We start from the raw sequence: 21304 nt of genomic DNA on the forward strand, positions 1-21304 counted from the left end.
TTGAGCAACAACCTCCTTCCCTCAGTCAGAGCATTAAAGATGGGTCGTGGCTGGGTCTTCCAACATGACAACGACCTGAAGCACACAGCCAGGATAACCAAGGAGTGGCTCCGTAAGAAGCATATCAAGGTTCAGGAGTGGACTAGCCAGTCTCCAGACCTAAATCCAATAGAACATCTTTGGAGGGAGCTGAAACTTCGTGTTGCTCAGCGACAGCCCCGAAACCTGACAGATCTAGAGGAGATCTGTGTGGAGGAGTGGGCCAAAATCCCTGTTGCAGTGTGTGCAAACCTGGTCAAGAACTACAGGAAATGTTTGACCTCTGTAATTGCAAACAAAGGCTTCTGTACCAAATATTAACACTGATTTTCTCAGGTGTTCAAATACTTATGTTCAGCAGTGCAAGACAAATATATTCTTTAAAAATCATACAATGTGATTTCCTGAATTTTTTTTAATTCTGTCTCTCAGAGTGGGAATGCACCTACAATGTGAATTTCAAACCCCTCCATGATTTCTAAGTGGGAGAACATGCAAAATCTCAGGGTGTTCAAATACTTCTGTTCCTCACTGTAAACAAACAACAAGATCTGTAAACTGTAAGAAATAGATGAAAACTGACTTCATAGTCTCTGTTGTGATCTTTTGAGGATGAAATACCTCACAGTACATGCAGTTTGCTTGCTTAAGAATACACAACTTTCATGTCCATAATTGGGGCACAATTCCCTGTTTTGCAAAAAAAAAAAATCACTCATATTGATTATTAAAAAGTGCATTTATAATTTTTTTGCATAGGATCCTCTAAAGCATTGCAACTGCGATCAGTCGATCTGCAGTGCACTGCTCTGGCTCCTGCAGACTATTCCTCCAACGTGGTATGGGTCTTCCGCTACGGGGCTGGAGGAAGTAACATCAGTTGTCCTACATTGAGAACTTTGAATTCCTTTGAGACTTGTAGTTTTTCATTCAAAGATCCTGTGAATCAATGGCGTTCTGTGTGGGGAGCAGCCATCCACAGCCACGCCAAATTCAAATAATGAATGGAAACTGTGGGGAGATTAAACCCTTGGATTTTGTAAGGTGAAGGGACAGTTTGTGGGTGGGAGGCTCTGGGCTGTGGCCATGTTACACCCTAAATATGGGTGTAAATGAAACATTGTCAGAAAGATGGACTTATCTTTCAATAAGGTAAAGGCAGACACCTAGCAGTTCGTTAAGGAAGAGCAATCCCAGATGCTCCTGCGCTTAGGGCTGGACTCAGTACAAATTAGGACCACATCACGAATGTCCTGGAATATGCATGCCTTGCTGCCCTCAAGAGACTGGGGGAGTCCAAATGTACTGAATAAAGAAACAAACAGAGGGCGCACAGGCCTAGTGCATTACCTTAAAAAATTTAATAAAATATAAAAGAAGATATTGTACTCACAAAATGATAATGCAGTCAAAGGCACATCTTAACAGAACATCTCCGTCCGATCCGCACTACATGTCTTTCAGCATTGGGAACTATGGATTTCCAACTGGCTAACACGTTTCGTGGACTTGCCTCTTCCTCAGAGCCACTAGCAGTTTGTGTACTAAGGCAAGAAATCTACTTTGTAACTTTACTTAGTTATGTGTTGCTATACCTTGAATTGTCAGGACTGTGTTTCCTGCTTGTCTGAGACTTAAGGCACTTGTGCTTCCCCATCACAATGATCAGTTGGGGAAATTCAATAAAGTACCATGGACAGCTTTTCTGGTGCTTTGGCACTTTTAAATGTCCTGTGCCAGGTGGATTTGCTAGCCAATAGCAGGATCTGTCTGCAATCAATTACAAGGGGAGCAGACCTGATGGGGAACTAGTGTCTGTGAATCCTCTTTGGGCTCCACCCCCATCCCCAAAATACAAACTCCCTGACACTGCACTTATCAGACAGCAGTGAGGAGGAGACTAGAGTGTCTGTATGAATACCCCAGTCTCGGTGCTCCTCCAGACTCGGTGCATGCCCAAGATTCATGTACCTGTCTACAACAGGTACATTAATCTGTTACCAGCACCGATATTTATTGTGGGGAGGCACATCTCAATTCCAAGAAGTTTATTGTATTAGAAGTGGCATTTGATATGCTGTACTATTGTAAAAACAAACGTTGGTAGGTTTACAAATAATTAATTTTGTTTTTCACTGAAACAATTAGGCCTCATGCACACTGGGCATTTTTACAGCTGCTGTTTTGGGCGTCAGGCATTTTTTTAAACTCCCTCTAAACTCCACTGCATGATATACTATGTGCTCATGCACACTTAGGCTTTTAGCAGCGGCATTTGATATGCTGTACACTTAGGCTTTTAGCAGCGTTTTCTGACACTCTTATCAGCATTTAGCAGAGTTTATGTTTTCACTGTTTGTTAAGGAGAGGACCAGGAAGCCGGCTGCCTCGTTCTTAACAATGGATGAGTCATCAGTTATCAGGGGGTTTCCCCACTGAGAGCTGAATGTAAAGAAAAATGGTGAGAAAAAATGGCGTGCCCTCCCCCCCCACTCTATACCAGGCCCTTTGGTTCTGGTGTTGATTTTAAGGGGAACCCCATGCTACAATTATAAAAAAAAATGAGTGGGGTCTCCCCCAAAGACCAACAGACCCTTATCTGAGCATGCAGCCTGGCAGGTCAGGAAGGGGGGGGAATGAGCATACGCACCCCCTGCTGAACCATACCAGGACACATGCCCTTAACAAGGGGGTTGCTTTGGGGTAGGAACCCCCTCTAAGCACCTTGTCCCCATGTTGACGAGGGCAAGGGCCTTTTCCCCACAACGCTGGCCGGTGTACTGGGGGTCTGTGGTCGGGGGGATTATTGGAATCTGGAAGCCCATTTTAACAAGGGGGCCCCCGGATCCCGCCACCCCATGTGAATGAGTATAGGAGTACCCCTACTCATTCACCAAAAAACTGTAAAAAAATATATAAAAACACAACATGAGTTTTTGACAGGTCCTTTATTTAAAAGAAAAAAACAAATTCCCCTGGTGTAGATCCATTGTCAATCACGATGTCCGACACCCCCACTAACCCGAAAGAAGAAAAAAAAACCCTCCAGTCCCGAAGAAGCCACCCAAAGACGTTACTGCACCAGCATGCCCGGGATCTGTGAAGTCACAAGGGGGCGGAGTCTCCTGGTGACATCACCGGCTGGCCCCATCCCTTAGTTATTTAAGAGCTGTCAGATGGTGGGAACCTTTATCGGGACCTTGTTAAAGGGGGCTTCCAGAATCCAAAATGCCCCCTGCCCGAAGACCCCCACAACCACCGGCCAGAGTTGTGGGGAAGAGAAATCCTTGTCCTCATCAACATGGGGACAAGGTGCTTTGGGGGGGTCCCCCCCTGCCCCAAAACACCCCCCCATGTTGAGGGCATGTGGCTGGTATGGTTCGTGGGGGGGACCTGCCAGGCTGCATGCTTGGTATGGATTTTGGGGGGGGGACCCCAGCTGTTTTTTTTTTCAATTTTGGCTAGGGGTTCCCCTTAAAATCCATATCAGACCCAAAGGGCCTGGTAAGGATTGGGGGGAACCCCCACACTATTTTTTCATATTTTTATTATTGCCAGCAATGTTTTTTCTTACATTCAGCTGTCAGCAGGAAACCCTGCTGACAACTGATGACTCACCCTTTGTTAAGGACGTGGCGGTCGGCTTCCCGGCCTACTCCTTAACAATGGCGGCTCTGCTCCTTAACACTGAAGCTACTAAACGTAGCTTATACACTAGGCAAAACACTGCTTAACGCCACATTAGCGTTTTTTAGCCAGGGTTTCCAAAGCTGTTTTTAGCTTTTCTAGTGTGCATGAAGCCTTAATACACCATAAACCAATGTATCTAATGCACTTAATACAAATACTATCTTTTCGATGCTCCCTCTACCACCCCCAACAGTGCAACAACATATATCAGCAAATGTCCACATATGAGTCCATATATAGTGCTTTTCAATATATAGTGCTTTTTCAAACGTTGAGGACTATTCCACTTTGCTAATTATTCAATCCAGGAACCTCAAATCAGGATACCTCAAAAGAAATAAACTCAATATAGTGCATTATCATTACAACAGAGAAAAACACTCGTGAAAACTAAAAGTGATTCCTCCTAAACTCCCACCCGTGACAAATCAGCACTCCAAAAAAGTGATTTAGTGCAACACTCCACAACCAGTGTCACCATCCAAATAGACTAAATACCATTACCCTCTCATGGAAAATCACATGCATCCAAATGAAATAGTGCCCTCTTTCTTGTGATATAGAATACCATTACCCTCTTCCAATGCAGACCAAGCAAAAACTCCTTCAAGGCAGTCCAAAGATTCCCCCTCTCCGGAAGCTTCCTACTGCTTCCAATTCACCTTCCCCGTTCCTCAAAGGGGGCAGACAATACAAGACTCAGTGGAGTATATAAAAAGGATTTCACAAATTTATTCACAGCTTACATAGAGACCGCCAGCGTCCATCCTCTCCCACAGTCCATATAGCTGAACTCCAGAATTCAAGATGGCCGTGCCGCTCCTTCCGGTTTGAAAAAATATATTGTTACGTCCGTACGTTCTGACGCGTTTCGTCACTTCCGACTTTTTCACAAGAGTTTTTGCTTGGTCTGCATTGGAAGAGGGTAATGGTATTCTATATCACAAGAAAGAGGGCACTATTTCATTTGGATGCATGTGATTTTCCATGAGAGGGTAATGGTATTTAGTCTATTTGGATGGTGACACTGGTTGTGGAGTGTTGCACTAAATCACTTTTTTGGAGTGCTGATTTGTCACGGGTGGGAGTTTAGGAGGAATCACTTTTAGTTTTCACGAGTGTTTTTCTCTGTTGTAATGATAATGCACTATATTGAGTTTATTTCTTTTGAGGTATCCTGATTTGAGGTTCCTGGATTGAATAATCAGCAAAGTGGAATAGTCCTCAACGTTTGAAAAAGCACTATATATTGAAAAGCACTATATATGGACTCATATGTGGACATTTGCTGATATATGTTGTTGCACTGTTGGGGGTGGTAGAGGGAGCATCGAAAAGATAGTATTTGTATTTTGTTTACACTTTCAAGGGTGAGAGTGATACTTTTCGTAGTGATATTTAGAGTTTGTATTATATCTATCTAATGCACTTAGTTACTAAAATAATGGTGGATTAACCTCTCTTCATATTTTCTTTATTAGGAAATGGTGAAAGATGCCTCTATTTATATGTTACAAGCTACAAAACAAAGACTTTTCATTAGAAGTGTCAAAGTGTTAATCCCCAACAGTTGGCCAACAAACAGTTCCTATGAAAGACCAAAAACAGAGTCGTATGATAAGGTATTCATTTGTAGACTTACAAATTAAACATGTCTATTTGCCTGCAATAAAAATATTGCCCTTTACACTACAGGAAAAAGTGTTTCTAACATAACCCTTATTCATTACTATGTAGCCAATTCACATCTACCCACTTGATCCATTTACACTGATGCACCCATTCACTTTCTATGAGCCCTTTAAATTAGTTCCAGTGTACCTGGCTGAAGCTATTACACTATTACAGCACATGTGTATGTATTGTAGTGCATTTAAGGGTCAGATGCACTGGGGGGCCCAAAAGAAATAAATAAGTTGCCATAAAAAGGCAAGCACAACACACACACTTAAGTTTGAACCCAGCAAAAAATATAAGACTTGCTGCACTTATGTGCATATACAGACATGAAGCTCCATTGAAATGAATAGTTAGCATACAGAATCCCTGTATATACAGTTGTGCTAAACAATGTGCATAACCTGGCAGAAATTTTGACATTGATATTGAAAATATGACTGATCATGCCAAAAACTGTGTATTATTAAACCACTTCGCCTCTCACACCTATTCACGGACTAGAGAACATTTTACATTTCTGATATGAAGCTGTTTATTCATAGATAACTTTGTCAATACTTAAAAAAACAATATATGTATTACGTTGTTATCTTAACTACAAATAAGGCTTTCTTTTCATGACTATTGTCTCGCAACAATGATTTTTTTTTGCAATCTTCATACAATTAAACATAATGAAACTAAACAAAACTAACTTTTTCTTTTTTTTTTGAGCAATGTTAGTGTAAAAATAAATATTTTTAAACTGCGCACTGGAACCCCCCTTTTTTGTAACTCAAACAAAATGTAGTAAACAATGATCCTTCTCTTAAGCCCCATACGCATAATGAGAATATTGGATGAATAATTGTGCATTCTAGTCCAGGGGCGGACTGACAACTCATGGGGCCCCCGGGCAATAGGGCATCATGGGGCCCCTGTGTCCTTGCCCAAACTCAAAAAAGCCCATGAAAAAGGAATCAGGGGCATCTCATGGGGCCCCCTACTGACCCCGGGCCCTCGGGCAGTGCCCGAGTTTCCAAATGGTCAGTCCGCCCCTGTTCTAGTCTCATACTGAAAGTAAAAAGGTTACTAAAGTTACTAAAGTTAAATGCTGCAATGCATTTAAATTGTATTTTCGGACAAGAATTGTACTGATTAAACAAAAATTGTACGATCTGATATTGTACGTAAAATCCTCGTGCTTGTCCCTTCAAATAATTTCGGATGAAAGTAGTGTACTAACGATCATATTATCGTACAATCGATTCAAAAGGGTGTTTTTTTGTAGAATTTGCTTATCGTACTAGGCTTTAGCAGCTGGAGTCAATCTGTTCCCCTCACAGAAAGAGTTGGTAATGATAGAAGTGACCAGCACTCTCAAAATGATAAGTTCAATATTGCCTCTGTATAACCAAAGATCAGATGTCATATATCCATCAACTTCTTCCTGTGAATCCAATCTTCCTATGCATTGATCTCCAAAAAATATAATATAGTGTAGTATGCTCAATACACCATGTCTCAAATCCTGTCCAATGTGCGCACATTTATAATGGATAACCATATGTGTATTTGTTCATCAGTGTTCTTCCTTATCTACCCTTACCCTTCAAATACTTGGTGTATATATGTCCAATCAATTATTTTCAGATTCCCTTCAACTCCGTGTTGCCTTGTGTCTGGTACTTTAATGATCGTCTCACATGAAGATCCACACGATTTCACCCAAAATACAAAATACCAATATAGTGCAATACTGTTTTCTAAAAATCTCTCTCAGATAGAAAGCCACTCACATTATAATATAATTATTGTGCGTTCCCATTCATACTCATAGAAGGATCCACCAAATGTATCACCTCGCCTAAAACACTCCAAGCTCCTTACCGAACTTCCAATAAACTGTGCTTTTAATAAACTATTCCACCTTCTTCCTGCTCTTTATCAGTGTGACTTGTGCGAATGATCCCCAAAACAATAAAGACTAATATAGTGTAATATTGCTTATAAACAACACTTCAAAATAAAAAGTAAAACCACTCTCATTTCTATACCACCAAAATAGTGCATATCCCTTTAAATGATCCACCGCATGCAAGTGTTTAACAGCGTCACTCCATGCACCTTACCAGATGAGTGCCTTTCAAATCACTTTCCACCAAACTCCTCCAATTTTAACAGTCCCCTTCTTAACTCCAACGTTTCTCCAGGGTTCCCATGCAAGAGATATCATGCAGAGGCTATAGTGCAGTAAAATCTTATAAAACCATATATTTATTAAAATATATGCACTTAGAAACATTCAGTGTAAAAAACGTCTGTAAGCACTTGCAAAATAGCCATTGCTGCGCTTCCAGTGTCCACCAATTCTGATGTCTGACGTCAATGATGTTCTTGGGGCTTTTATGGGAAAATGAAAAAAAGAAGGCTACAACATTCAAATAACTATCCTCTTCTGCTGACTGTGCTCTTCTTTTTCATAGGCTGATATTATCATAGCTGATCCTTTTATTTATGGAGATTTTCCATATACTTTGCAATATGGAGGATGTGGCGTGAAGGGAAAGTATATACATCTGACGCCCAATTTCATGCTCAATGATAAAGTACTTGATATATATGGACCCAGAGGTATTGTCATTTACATGTGTATACTCCTTTAATTCTTACTTTCATAATATTTTTTTTACATTTGTCTATGAAATGTTTTCAAATGTTAGCTTTGTAAGTATGAATAACATTGGTCTAATTACAATATATTGAGATTCTGAACATTTTCATTTTATTTAGAATATGAGAATGGTTAAAGATCTCTCAATTTTTCTTATCCTGTGCCTGTGTCCTTTTTGAAGGCACTCTTAAGCCTGGTACAAATGGTAAGTATTTTTTGTTCAGCCCAGCAGGCTGAATAAAAAAAATCTGAGGAGCTCGCGAGGAGGTCTCTGTATTAACTATGCAACTTTAGTACAGTGATCTCCCTGCTGAGCTATTGTGTTCTGTCAGGAAGACAGCCCCCCCACCCCCGCCAGAACACTGGACAGCGCTCACAGTCATTGACTGAGAGCGCTGATCAGACACTGATCAGCTGCTGGTTTTCCAGCAAGCTCGTTCGAAGAAGCTGGCCATGAGATCGGAATCTGTCAAACAAGGACCTGTACTGAAGGGCTGAATGTCAGATAGTATCTAGTGTACTGGCTCATTTCGACCGATATTCGGTCCATGTGTATGGGGTTTAAGTTTGTCTCACCAAGCGAGGAAGAGAAGAGAAATCTCTGCAATTGTGACACAGACAGCAGTAAAGCAGAATGGGGAAGGGTTAGAATGTCTGACTGGTTTTTACTGCTCTTTGTATTCTTATAGGTTGACAGTGGTCACAAAGAGAGAAAGTAAAAGGAAATATTTCTAGTAGAGGAGATACAGACAGTAATAAAAACTGATGCAACTTTATCCAAAACTAAAAACACAAGTTTAGGCTGCAGCTATACTTTTCAAATCTTTTAAGTATAAGTTCACATTTTCACAAAAAATTAAAAGGGGAACTAACACCATACACCTTACCCATCCATTTGCTCCCTGCTGCTCTTACCTCTGCAGATGATTAGCTTTCACTGCTCACGCAGCCAGTGCAGGAGTCTGGGGATTTGATAGCCGTGATTTTTTTTTGGGACGTATCAGAGCGATTCTGATTGGTGACATACTGGCCAATCAGAATTGCTCTGAACCGTCCCAACATTCTTATTGAAAGAAGAGGAAGAAGATCACTACTTTAAAACCCCCAGAAGCCTCTACTGGATGTATGGGCAGTGAAAACTAATTGTCCATAGAAGTAAGTGCAGGGGGACCAGGGGGGTGAGGAGGGTGTATGGTGCACTTTTTCATTTTTTGTAAAAAGGTGAACTTATACTCTAAAATGTTTTAATTCTCTAATAGGCTTTTACTTTAAAGGAATGTAGTCAGCATGCTGCTATAACATAGTAATGATGTGTAAGCCTTTGTCTTAAATAACAGTTGCTTATGCTGCTGTACAAAAACAATTTATTTTCTGTGATGTACACTCAAAATACTGTATTTCAGCATATCCATTCTCAAGTATGTTATAGACATTAGAAACACACCTTACTATGTTCCCCTTTCTAATGGAAATAGATCCCCCACCTGGAAAGCCCATAGACATGAATAGACATGAATGCTATACAAATGTTTACCCAAGCATCTGCTTATACATGAGTACAGCTCCAAACAGCTATTTATGTGTATGGGTGGTTGTATGCAGCGCCTGGGCTTTCCAGGAGTGGAAATTTTGCTGGAATTTATGTGACACAGGCTCAGGTGCCCATGTGCAAGAAGCCTTAAAGGGATCTTACAGCGGAAGCATTTTCTTGGTAAAAGGTACTGTACATATTTCAACCCTTAACAGAGATTTAGCTGCTATAGTGGCACAAAGAGTGTAGCACTTTTGTAGGCCAAAACAATAAAAGTAACTTCCCCAAGTTACAATCAATGCAGCTGTTTGGGTACATGCCCCATTATCAGTAGTCAGCCAGAGAAAGCATGCATTGATTCAATTTGGCATTTTCAAGACTAACAAATTTATTACACACTGGGTGGAATCTACTAAGACTGGAGCAGACAGAATAGGGAGTAGCTGTGCTTGGTAACCAATACGCTTCTAGCTTTAATTTTTGAAGCTTAAATGAATAAGCTGAAACAAGAAGCTGTATGTCAAACAGATAAGTGAGCGCAACCTGTAAGTGTAATAGGGAGCAGCTAGCATAAAAAGGCAATCCTCAACACCTCAGTAACAAATCATAAATCAAATATGCAGCGCTAGGAAAATGATAAACCAGTATGGCTTCTAAAACTCTGATGTATGTGAACAAATGTGATCACCATAGAAGGTGCCAAAGTGGCGTGATAATGTCCATGTTATAGCAACTGCTGCTAATACAGATGTTGTTCCAAAAGTGACAATGGTGATAAGTCAATATAACTGGATAGAACAAAATAGTGCTCGGTGTTCCGTGACTTCAACTCGCTGGTGTAAAATCTGGTACAATAATGCACTTACCAGAAGTACATATAATCAGGGCATTATATGTATAGCATATCCGTAGCGGCAACTAGGTCTGGTCAGCAGTTATGATGATATCCGGCACTATGGTAGACCCTCAAGGATGATATGATGCACACTAGGGGGTCACCTCAGGCTCACCAGTACGCCCAACGCAGTCCAGATACCTAATTGCACTCTCCAGAAGGCTCCACCTTGTGAGGCTTGCAAAGATTAATAAAAAGAAGATCCAGATACACAGCAATGGAATATGAAGTATCACATGGCCACCTGGTAGGGGAATCCATCAGACTGATGCCTTAAGCCACCATTGAGCCCGTGAGGAAGGCCTGGTGGCCATGTGATACGTCATGTGAGTTCCATTACTTCTTTTTATTAATAAAACATACTACACTATCAGCATTATTTTGCTCCCTGGCTCATTCTTTGCGAGCCTCTCAAGGTGGAGCCTTCTGGAGAGTGCAATTAGGAATCTGGACTGCACTGGACGTACCGGTGAGCCTGAGGTGACCCCTGAGTGTATGTCATATCATCCTTGAGTGTCTACCATAGTGCCGGATGTCATCATAACATAACATCATAACATAAGCATTTTCCCTACTGACTCCCAATAAATTGGTTTTAGAAAGGGTTCCTCAAGACCTAAAAATAATTTTAGTGATTCCTCTGAAATAAAAAGTTGAGAAAGGCTGATCTAAATGTATATGTGGAATATTGGCTCTTTTAGTCTGATTTGTGTCTATTTTGCATATTCTGTTATAAAACATGCAATATATACAAAATATTCAATCTCAGATATAATTAGGGAAATTTGTTCATATATAAAGTTAACAGAAATGCATTTAAAACTTAAAGGTTCTCAGCACATGGCTAGAATATCTATGTGACTACCATTTACAATGCACTCACTGAACACAGCCATATAGTATCCAAAGCATGCATAATTCTGATAAAAATAATTCCGTGAAAACAGATTAGTGACAGACAACTGATTCTCATTTACAGGAAGAGTGTTTGTCCATGAATGGGCTCACCTGAGATGGGGAGTTTTTGATGAATACAACAACGACATTCCTTTCTATATTGGTAAACAAGGCAAAGTGGAGGCAACCAGGTAAAGCAAAGATTGTTTCCTTCAATGGCTGAAAGTTAGGTGAGGATCTAGTTGACAAAACACAGCAATGCTCAAACAATCACATGTTCTAATCCTATGATAGCCTAAAATAAAACTAAAATCCTATTTTAATTGCCAGTAAATGACATTTACTGGTCGCTTGATTCTGTTTGTAAACAAAGAGGTTGGGGATTCCCTTCATCTATACTAGACCCTTATTCTAGATGAGGGGTCTGGTATAGATGTTAGGGGTAAAATTGTTAAAGGGGGATGCCACACAAAAAAGGAAACAGTGTGGGGTTCCCTCTAAATATATGTTGCACATACACGCTTCTTATCCTTGATGAGGATCTGGTACTTTGCCGTGCCTTCTTCTGGGACCTCTAAGACTTTTTTTCCAGATCATAGCCATAGATCCACAATCTGGTTCACTCTGGTATAGGTTTGAAGCAAGTCATGTGCAAGCAACTGCAGCACAATATTCTTTCTGCTCTGGTAGCAGAAGCTGTGTAACGAGTTTTGCCATGGCACGTTTCAAGCCAAAATCCTTAGCCAAAATCTCAGACTCGGCCTTTTTTGGAATCCCTAGATCAGCTTCTAGTTCTTGCACTATGAATCGCTAATCTTTGTTGATTGCAGCCTGTACATGTGCAACATTCTCAGCTGTTCTGCTTGTTGCAGGCCTTCCAGAATGTGGATAACTTTCAACAGATTCTCAACCATTTTTGAAGCATTTGTGCCACACTTTCATTTGTATTGCACTCATTGTGTTGTCCCCAAAAGCCTTCTGAATCATCTGAATAGTTTGCATGGAGGAGTGTTAAAGGATAACACAAAATTTGATCCAGATTCGTTGCTCTACTTGCTCAGTCATTTTGAATGCAATGGCCACACAGTACACAAACTCACTCAATGGCATCTAGTGCCCCCCACTGACTAGTACAGTGAAATTGTCTTTGTTCACACATTCCAGTCCACGCTCTTTCACATTAATGGTTTGCAAAATGTTCCTATTATATTAGCAATGGCCTTTTTCTGGACAGACCCCGTAATAAAAACATTATGGGCATTATTTGTGGATTTTGCATAAGTACTAAGACCTTCACACTGCAATTTTTATTTTTAAGAAGTAGACCCCTAAAATGTAACATATACTAAGCCTAGAATCAGCTATGCATCCTAATAATAACCATCAATGACCTGTATGTTGTATTACAAAAACTTTAATAATACAAGTTAACACATTTTTTTTATCCCAGCCTCTACTCCTGTCAACCAAGATGTATGTTGCTAATTTTAATAAACATTAATTGCTTTTTTTTTTTTAGATGCCCTTTGGCCATGGGTGGATTAAGTAAAATTGATGTTTGCCGTAATGGTAAATGTGTTGAAGAAAATTGTGAAATTGATCCTAATACTGGAGTCTATGAAGAGGGCTGTGAATTTTATCCCAACAAAGACAAAGACATTCATGAGTCCATTATGTATAGTCAGACACTGGATCCGGTAAATGTCACAAGTTAACCCTACAATATTACAGGAACCATATATTATCATATTTATTGTGGGCTGTAGACATTTCATTATTAAAATGTTAATAATGTTATCAAACTACATCAGCATAAACACATAAACTAATAATTGTAAAAGTATTGATGTATAGGTTTTTTTTATTGTTTTATGCACATTTGAATGTTTACCTAACCACTTGCTGCCCAGGGCAATTTTAAATATTTCACATACATTTTAAAATCTGCATTTTTTGATAGAAAATAGAATACCCAATCATAAAAGCAGAGGCCCTGGAGAATAAAATGGTGGTTGTTGCAATATTTTGCACAATATTTGTGCAGCTATATATCAAATTAAAATTTTCAGTAAAAAAAAAATACAATTAAATAAAATATAGTGCACTCAAACACAATATACAGTGAGGAACAGAAGTATTTGAACACCCTGTGATTTTGCAAGTTCTCCCACCTAAAAATCATGGAGGGGTCTGAAATTCACATTGTAGGTGCATTCCCACTCTGAGAGACAGAATTAAAAAAAAAAATTCAGGAAATCACATTGTATGATTTTTAAAGAATTTATTTGTCTTGCACTGCTGAACATAAGTATTTGAACACCTAAGAAACTGCAAGAATTCTGGCTCTCAAAGACCTGTTACTGTGCCTTTAAAAAGTCCACCTCTACTCCACTCATTAATCTAACTTAGTAGCACCTGTCTGAGCTCTTTAAAGACACCTGTCCACCCCACAGTCAGTCAGACGCCAACTACTACCATGGGCAAGACCAAAGAGCTGTCAAAAGACACCAGAGACAAAATTGTGGACCTCCACAAGGCTGGAAAGGGCTACGGGGCAATTGCCAAGCAGCTTGGTGAAAATAGATCAACTGTTGGAGCAATTGTTAGAAAATGGAAGAGGCTAAAGACGACTGTCAGTCTCCCTCGGACTGGGGCTCCATGCAAGATCTCACCTTGTGGGGTATCACTGATGATAAGAAAGGTGAGGAATCAGCCCAGAACTACAAGGGAGGAGCTGGTCAATGACATGAAGAGAGCTGGGACCACAGTTTCAAAGGTCACTGTCGGTAGAACACTACGCCGGGCCATCATGGTTTCAAATCATGCATTGCACGGAAGGTTCCCCTGCTCAAGTCATCACATGTCCAGGCCCACCTGAAGTTTGCCAATGACCATCTGGATGATCCAGAGGAGGCATGGGAGAAAGTCATGTGGTCAGATGAGACCAAAGTAGAACTTTTTGATCTAAACTTCACTCGTCATGTTTGGAGGAAAAAGAAGGATGAGTTGCATCCCAAGAACACCATCCCTACTGTGAAGCATGGGGGTGGTAACATCATGCTTTGGGGGTGCTTTTCTGCAGCAGGATGACTGCACTGTAGTAAGGAGAGGATGAATGGGGCCATTTATTGTGAGATTTTGAGCAACAACCTCCTTCCCTCAGTCAGAGCATTGAAGATGGGTCGTGGCTGGGTCTTCCAACATGACAACGACCCGAAGCACACAGCCAGGACAACTAAGGAGTGGCTCCGTAAGAAGCATATCAAGGTTCTGGAGTGGCCTAGCCAGTCTCCAGACCTAAATCCAATAGAACATCTTTGGAGGGAGCTGAAACTCTGTGTTACTCAGTGACAGCCCTGAAACCTGACAGATCTAGAGGAGATCTGTGTGGAGGAGTGGGCCAAAATCCCTGTTGCAGTGTGTGCAAACCTGGTCAAGAACTACAGGAAACGTTTGACCTCTGTAATTGCAAACAAAGGCTTCTGTACCAAATATTAACACTGATTTTCTCAGGTGTTCAAATACTTATGTTCAGCAGTGCAAGACAAATAAATTCTTTAAAAATCATACAATGTGATTTCCTGAATTTTTTCTTTAATTCTGTCTCTTCGAGTGGGATTGCACCTACAATGTGAATTTCAGACCCCTCCATGATTTTTAAGTGGGAGAACTTGCAAAATCGCAGGGTGTTCAAATACTTCTGTTCCTCACTGTAAATATATTTTCCAGGCAGGATTTACATGGACCCTGAAAAATGTGCCTTAGAAATGGTAAACGGCAAGCAATCTCACATGTAGTCAGCGGCTCTCTCTTCCCCAATTATGTTTGGGGACCATTTTTTTGGGAAGAGAAAGGAGATGACCATATGTAGAGTCCTTTACTACCTCTTACACTGGAGAACCTGTGGGGACATAAGTCCCACAATGTACAAATTTATCGTGATCTGTTCTGTTACAAGTCCTACATAAAGAGGAGCATCCGTTTGTCTTTCTCGGTCAGAAACTAACTGCAGCCATGAAAGTGTACCCTCATTATGGTTATACCACTTAAAAAGGAAGTGCAGGCTTGTCTCTGACTATGCTCCTCTGACATGGATGTGACAAAATAAGAGGACAAACACTAGGTTGAATCTAAGGTGTCTGGTGCTCCATCATCATCAAAATGAAAGGTATATATCTACTTTTGTTGTCCTGCAGTTGATGAACTGTTTAAAATCCACCGTAGCTTTACGAGAAAGCAGATAAGTAAGTAGAAAGTAGAGAAGAAGGATAAACAGTACAAATGTCTAATTGTGACAATTACATTTTATGTATTTTGTATATATGAGGATTGAAAGAAAATCACTCAGGCACCACATCCCTGATAGAGTGAATATAGAAACAATTTCTAATAAATAACATGACTTTATTGATGCTAGCCAAATAAACCTTATAATTAGTTGAAATTAGAAGGTGCCCGACCATATTGTCATGATGTGCATGGCTGAGAGCCGAAGACGCCTGCACCTGCCCCTTCACAAGCCCGATGCTCCGGTGAGAACTGGAGGGGCAGAGCGGAGACTGACAGTCACTGCTTTTCATTCTAAGGAACCAAGATCTCACCAATAAGCAGTCACATGACCGCTCAGTTCTCTGGCTTAAAGCTGGTGGGGGACAGCTGCAACATTAGACCAATGCTGCAGCATAGAGGTGAGCATGTACGTTTGTTTTTTTTATATAGCCCAAAGTTCTCCTTTAAAAGATACTTTAATAAAATATGTATCATTCGATTAAAATATTATGACATTATAATATTTTTTGAGCATGCTTACAGTACATCCCTTATACAGTGAGCATAGTGTACCACCCTGCTATTATTCAGACTGCAGGATGTTAAAAGCAACTCAGTAGCACACACACTCTGGTGACAAGCTTTATGGACTTTGTAGGCTGACCGCAGGACTTTGCTGTGAGATAGCGAAGAAAAGACTACATTTACCAGAGGAGTGGGCATGTGGGCGGAGGCAGATATATATCGAAGCCCAGGAACCCCGGGGACAGAAAGTGAGCTAGGAACACCCTGTTGGCCAGCAATCTGGAGTGCTGCTGTCAGGATCAATCTCTGAAGGAGGAACCACAGGACCACTGGGGGCCCCCATCTACAGAAACACTGCCTGTTACTTGAATGATGCCACAGTTTGGGTGAGAGAGTCCCATCCTCAAGCCATTAAAGTTGTCACTGACATTTATCAAGTCGGCCATTCTCTACCTAGTTACTGACATTGTTCACAAGTTGCACATGTTGAGGCCTGGTTCACCCGGCCTGTTAGCAAACAAACCTTCAGCATAATCCAATTAGTAGAGCCTACTGTAGTGTCCGCCCTCTGCAGGCCAAGTAATATCACTGCTTCTCTTGGCCCATATTCATCAAAGGACACCTTTCATTGTTGCCATTTACTACTGTGGCCTAAGGAGAAATGAACTCTTACCACCAAGTGCTTCCGCCCACCCCTTAAACTCCCTGTTTAAAATCTGCATTTCATCTTATGTGCTAAATGGGTACTGCCCAAGCTCAATACCACTTAAAGGGGTAGTGCCCATTCTTTGCATCACTCCTTTAAGGAACTTCCAGCTTTTGCATCCAAGGAGATCTGAATTATTGTAGTGCACCAACTTGGGCCCCACTGAGCAAGCAGAAGATATTTCACTGCAGTCAAAGGGACATTAACCTTTCTAATTAAAGAGCTCTTTCTTTGCCTTAGAATTGAACACTGTCACCAGCCTCTAAGAGCCCAAAGTGAGTTAGCTTTACTTTTCTGGTAGTTCCTCTGCTCAGTAGGGAAAGGAACATCTCAGGGCTGAGGCTATTGGTTAAATGCTGAATTGTAGGACATCTAGAACTGATTGAGATTTCTGCTGTACTGACCTTTGCTTAAAGTAGCGTGAAAACTGTTATTATTAGCACACCTATTACTTTATGTTGCTTTACTGTACCTTCATTTAACTACAATATAAGCAAAATATCAGTTCACTCTAAATTGTGTGTGAGTATTTTCTGGTAGCAATCAGAGGGTTTTCCCTGGCCAGAAGCATACAGTGGTGTCAGCAGGGGCTGGGCCAGAGTGGGGTCAAGAACGACAGGGAGCCCGAAAATAATTCAGCGACTCCTAAGGGGGTAGTACTACAATGGCACAACCTGTATCAAGTGACAAACTACTGAATGTAGATGATTACAAGCCTATAGTAAGCCGTTTATTTGACGCATTTCACAATGAGCTTCTTCAGGAACAGAAATAACTTGACAAAGAAATATTACATAAAGATAGACGTGTGTGAAAAAAGCATCCGTTTATCCCCAAAAAATCTTTTAATGTCATAAGGTGTTAATTGAATGATACAAATTATAAATATCTTTTAAGCAATATATGTGGTTTGATTGGCTGACACCCTTAAAGTCCCCTTACTTATTATAAATCATTTCTATGTACATGTTATGTAATCACCTATATTACAGCTTCATTCATGTTCTGTGTAGTAGATGTGCTTTCTTTTGGCATTTTTAGTTCATACCTACATTTTAAAATGTGCAGTTTGCTGGCCAGTGCTTTGTTAATGTGTCTCTGTCTTGTTAGGTAAATGCATTCTGTGATGAAAAAAGCCACAACAAAGAAGCACCAAATCAACAAAACAGACTATGTAACTACCAGAGCACATGGGAAGTGATTATGAAATCTCCTGACATGACGTCTTCTGCTCCACTAAATAATCCCATTATTGTGCCTCCTTCAGTCTCACTACTTCAGTATAAAGACAGAGTTGTCACCTTAGTCCTTGACATTTCAGGAAGTATGAATGAGGTATGGATCATGCATTTGTAAGAACTCTGCTATGCTTATTGAAGAACAAAGCCATGTCAGCGCACCTAATAGAAATAGATATTTTCCTTTAAAACGGAGTTCCAGCTGAAAAAAAAACTGTAGCTGCTGACTTTTAAAACACAGCCACTTACCTGTCCCTCGGTCCAGCAGTGTCCTCACCAGGGCTGGTTTCACCGGCCGTCTTCTCTCCCTGGTGCATCTTCAGTGTGGGCACCCGACTGTGACAGCTTGCGGCTTCACAGCCGGCTTCCCACTGTGCATGTGCGAGAAGCATTGCGCTTTGTGAATGGCCCCGTAGTCTTCTGGGACCTGTCACGTGGCCCAGAGGACTACGGGGAGGGAGGGGGGAGGACAACTTCCGCTTCCAGTCACCTTAGGCGATCGCAGTGGAAGTGGGAGTGAGTATCTGTTAAATTCGGGTACCCGCTCCCCAAAGGTGCCAATCCTTAATGGGGAGCGGGGACAGAGACTTAAAGCAGAACTTCCCCTTTTGGGTGGAGCTCCGCTTTAAAGGATATAGTGTAAAGAAATAGTTAAAAAATGTAAAACGAAAAATGGAGAGGAGCTTCTCTAATGATTTAAAACTAATTACACCCTTAACACTGCCTTAACCCCCTTAATAACCAGAAGTCATGAAACTCTACATGTCCAGGATGATTTTACCAGCATCAGTATGCATCAGTTAAAGTAGAACTATAGGCAAAACGTTTTTTCATTTTGAATAGAGTAAGTGAGAGTTGTAACCCGTCAAGATTTTTTTTTTTTTTTTTGCCATCTGTGTCCCACTAGGGAGATTTATCAATAGTTCTTATCCCATAGCAAAATAAGTGGGAGGAAATCCCTGCAAATTAAGGGAATCCATTGGGGCCCCCCAGGTCACCAGAACTAGAATCCCCATTGGAAGATGTACCCTCTATTACTTTTCTGGGGACAATCCAAAATTTTGGATTTTCTTTTACTTTAATTTGCAATGAATATGGTAAACAGGACAAATAGGTGAATCTCCCTAATGTGGGCACAGATAGCAATAGAAGCTTAATAGGTGTTCTAACCCCTCTCCACTCTATCCAAAACTAAATAAAAGTTTTGCTTCTGATTATACTTTAAGTTGAATATATGATGAATTTTGCAACCTAATTAAGGTTATATGAAAGCCTGTTAAATATTTTACTTAACATACCGCTTTAAGAAATTCCCTGCTTATGTCTGTTTTTTACAGGTTGATAAAGGGAAAAAATGTTTAATGTTGAACATGGCTTTCATTTAGACATATTCCTAAATATACATAAATGATATATATCTTTTTTTTGTGTGTACCAAATTTCATTGCAATCCAGATTTAACCTTGTAAAAGTAGCAGTGACATCATCACTATGCTGCACATAGCCTATGCAGAGAGCAGAAATGTGGGAGGGACCCAGAAGGCTCCAACCACTATAGGCTGGCTGCTGAAATCTTTGTTACAGGATGCTCCTGTCCACATACACAAAGATTTCCAAGATTAAAGTAAGAGTATATACAGTGACTTAAAAAAGTTTTCATACCCCTTGAAATTTTCCACATTTTGTCATGTTACAACCAAAAAATTTAAATATATTTTATTGGGATTTTATGTGATAGACCAACACAAAGTGGCACATAATTGTGAAGTAGAAAAAAAATGATAAATGGTTTTCAAAATGTTTTACAAATAAATATGTGAAAAGTGTGATGTGTTTTTGTATTCAGCCCCCCTGAGTCAATACTTTTGTAGAACCACCTTTCGCTGAAATTAAGTGCTAAATGTCCAGTTCTGAAAATCACACAGTAAAAGCTTCTTGTCACAGATTACATGGTGTTCTGTGACTGGATGAGGTGCGGATAATTCTCAGAATCTCCCCCTCCAATCACAGAACCTATGAAAAGATTACAAGATGTTTTATAAATGGAGGAGATGGAGTGTGAGCAGTCCACATAGCCTGCACTATACAGTGTACAAGAGTCGGATTAGAATGTAGTTGGCAGTCTCTCTCTCTCTCTCTCTCTCTTTTTGGGGATGTCTCTACCAGCTTTGCACATGTAGAGAGTGAGTTTTTTTGCCCATTCTTCTTTGCAAAATAGCTCAAGCTATGTCAGATTGCATGGAGAGCGTCTGTGGACAGCAAAGTTCAAGTCTTGCCACATATTCTCAATTGGATTTAGGTCTGGGCTTTGACTGGGCAATTCTAACACATGAATATGCTTTTATGTAAACCATTCCATTGTAGCTCTGGCTGTATATTTAGGGTCGTTGTCCTGCTGGAAGATGAACCTCCGCCCTAGTCTCAAGTCTTTTGCAGACTCTAACAGGTTTTCTTCTAAGGATGCCCTGTATTTGGCTCCATCTTCCCATCAACTCTGACCAGATTTCCTGTCCCTGCGAAGAATAGCATTCCCACAACATGATGCTGCCACCACCATGTTTGATGATGGGGATGGTGTGTTCAGGGTGATGTGCAGTGTTAGTTTTCTGCTACACATAGCGTTTTGATTTTAGGCCAAAAAGTTCAATTTTGGTCTCATCTGACCAGAGCACCTTCTTCCATGTTGTGCCCCCACATGGCTTCTTGAAAACTGCAAATGGGACTTGCTATGGCTTTTTTTCAACAATGGCTTTCTTCTTGCCACTCTTTTATAAAGGCCAGATTTGTGGAGTGCATGACTAATAGTTGTCCTGTGGACAGATTCTCCTACCTAAGCTGTGGATCTCTGCAGCTCCTCCAGAGCTTCTCTGATTAATGCTCTCCTTGACCAGCCTGTCAGTTTAGGCGGACTGCCATGTCTTGGTAGATTTGCAGTTGTGCCATACTCTTTCCATTTTTGGACAATGAATTGAACAGTGCTCCATGAGATGTTCAAAGCTTGGGATATTTTTTTATAACCTAACCCTGCTTTAAATATCTACCCAACTTTATCTCTGACCTGTCTGGTGTGTTCCTTGGCCTTCATGTTGCTGTAAGTAGGACTCCCCAAACCCTAATAACTATTTTATAAAGTTTTCTGAACAACTTGCTTCGCATATGACTCTATACTTTAATGCGTTAC

General features: G+C 40.6%; 1 protein-coding gene across 1 annotated transcript in view; it reads left to right on the forward strand.

The window, feature by feature from the left end:
• Positions 1 to 21304, forward strand: part of LOC149469608 (calcium-activated chloride channel regulator 1-like) — a 90942-nt gene that overhangs the window by 23185 nt on the left and 46453 nt on the right. Inside the window, exons 3-7 of the mRNA XM_089668896.1 lie at positions 5211 to 5351; positions 7875 to 8022; positions 11468 to 11576; positions 12905 to 13082; positions 17996 to 18220. Of these exons, the coding sequence (XP_089525022.1) occupies positions 5211 to 5351; positions 7875 to 8022; positions 11468 to 11576; positions 12905 to 13082; positions 17996 to 18220 (801 nt within the window). The remainder of the gene's footprint in view (positions 1 to 5210; positions 5352 to 7874; positions 8023 to 11467; positions 11577 to 12904; positions 13083 to 17995; positions 18221 to 21304) is intronic.

This window comes from Staurois parvus, unplaced genomic scaffold (assembly GCF_062004578.1).
Source record: "Staurois parvus isolate SC_StPar_1 unplaced genomic scaffold, SC_StPar_1.0 ptg000066l, whole genome shotgun sequence".
Taxonomy (NCBI): Eukaryota; Metazoa; Chordata; class Amphibia; order Anura; family Ranidae; genus Staurois; species Staurois parvus.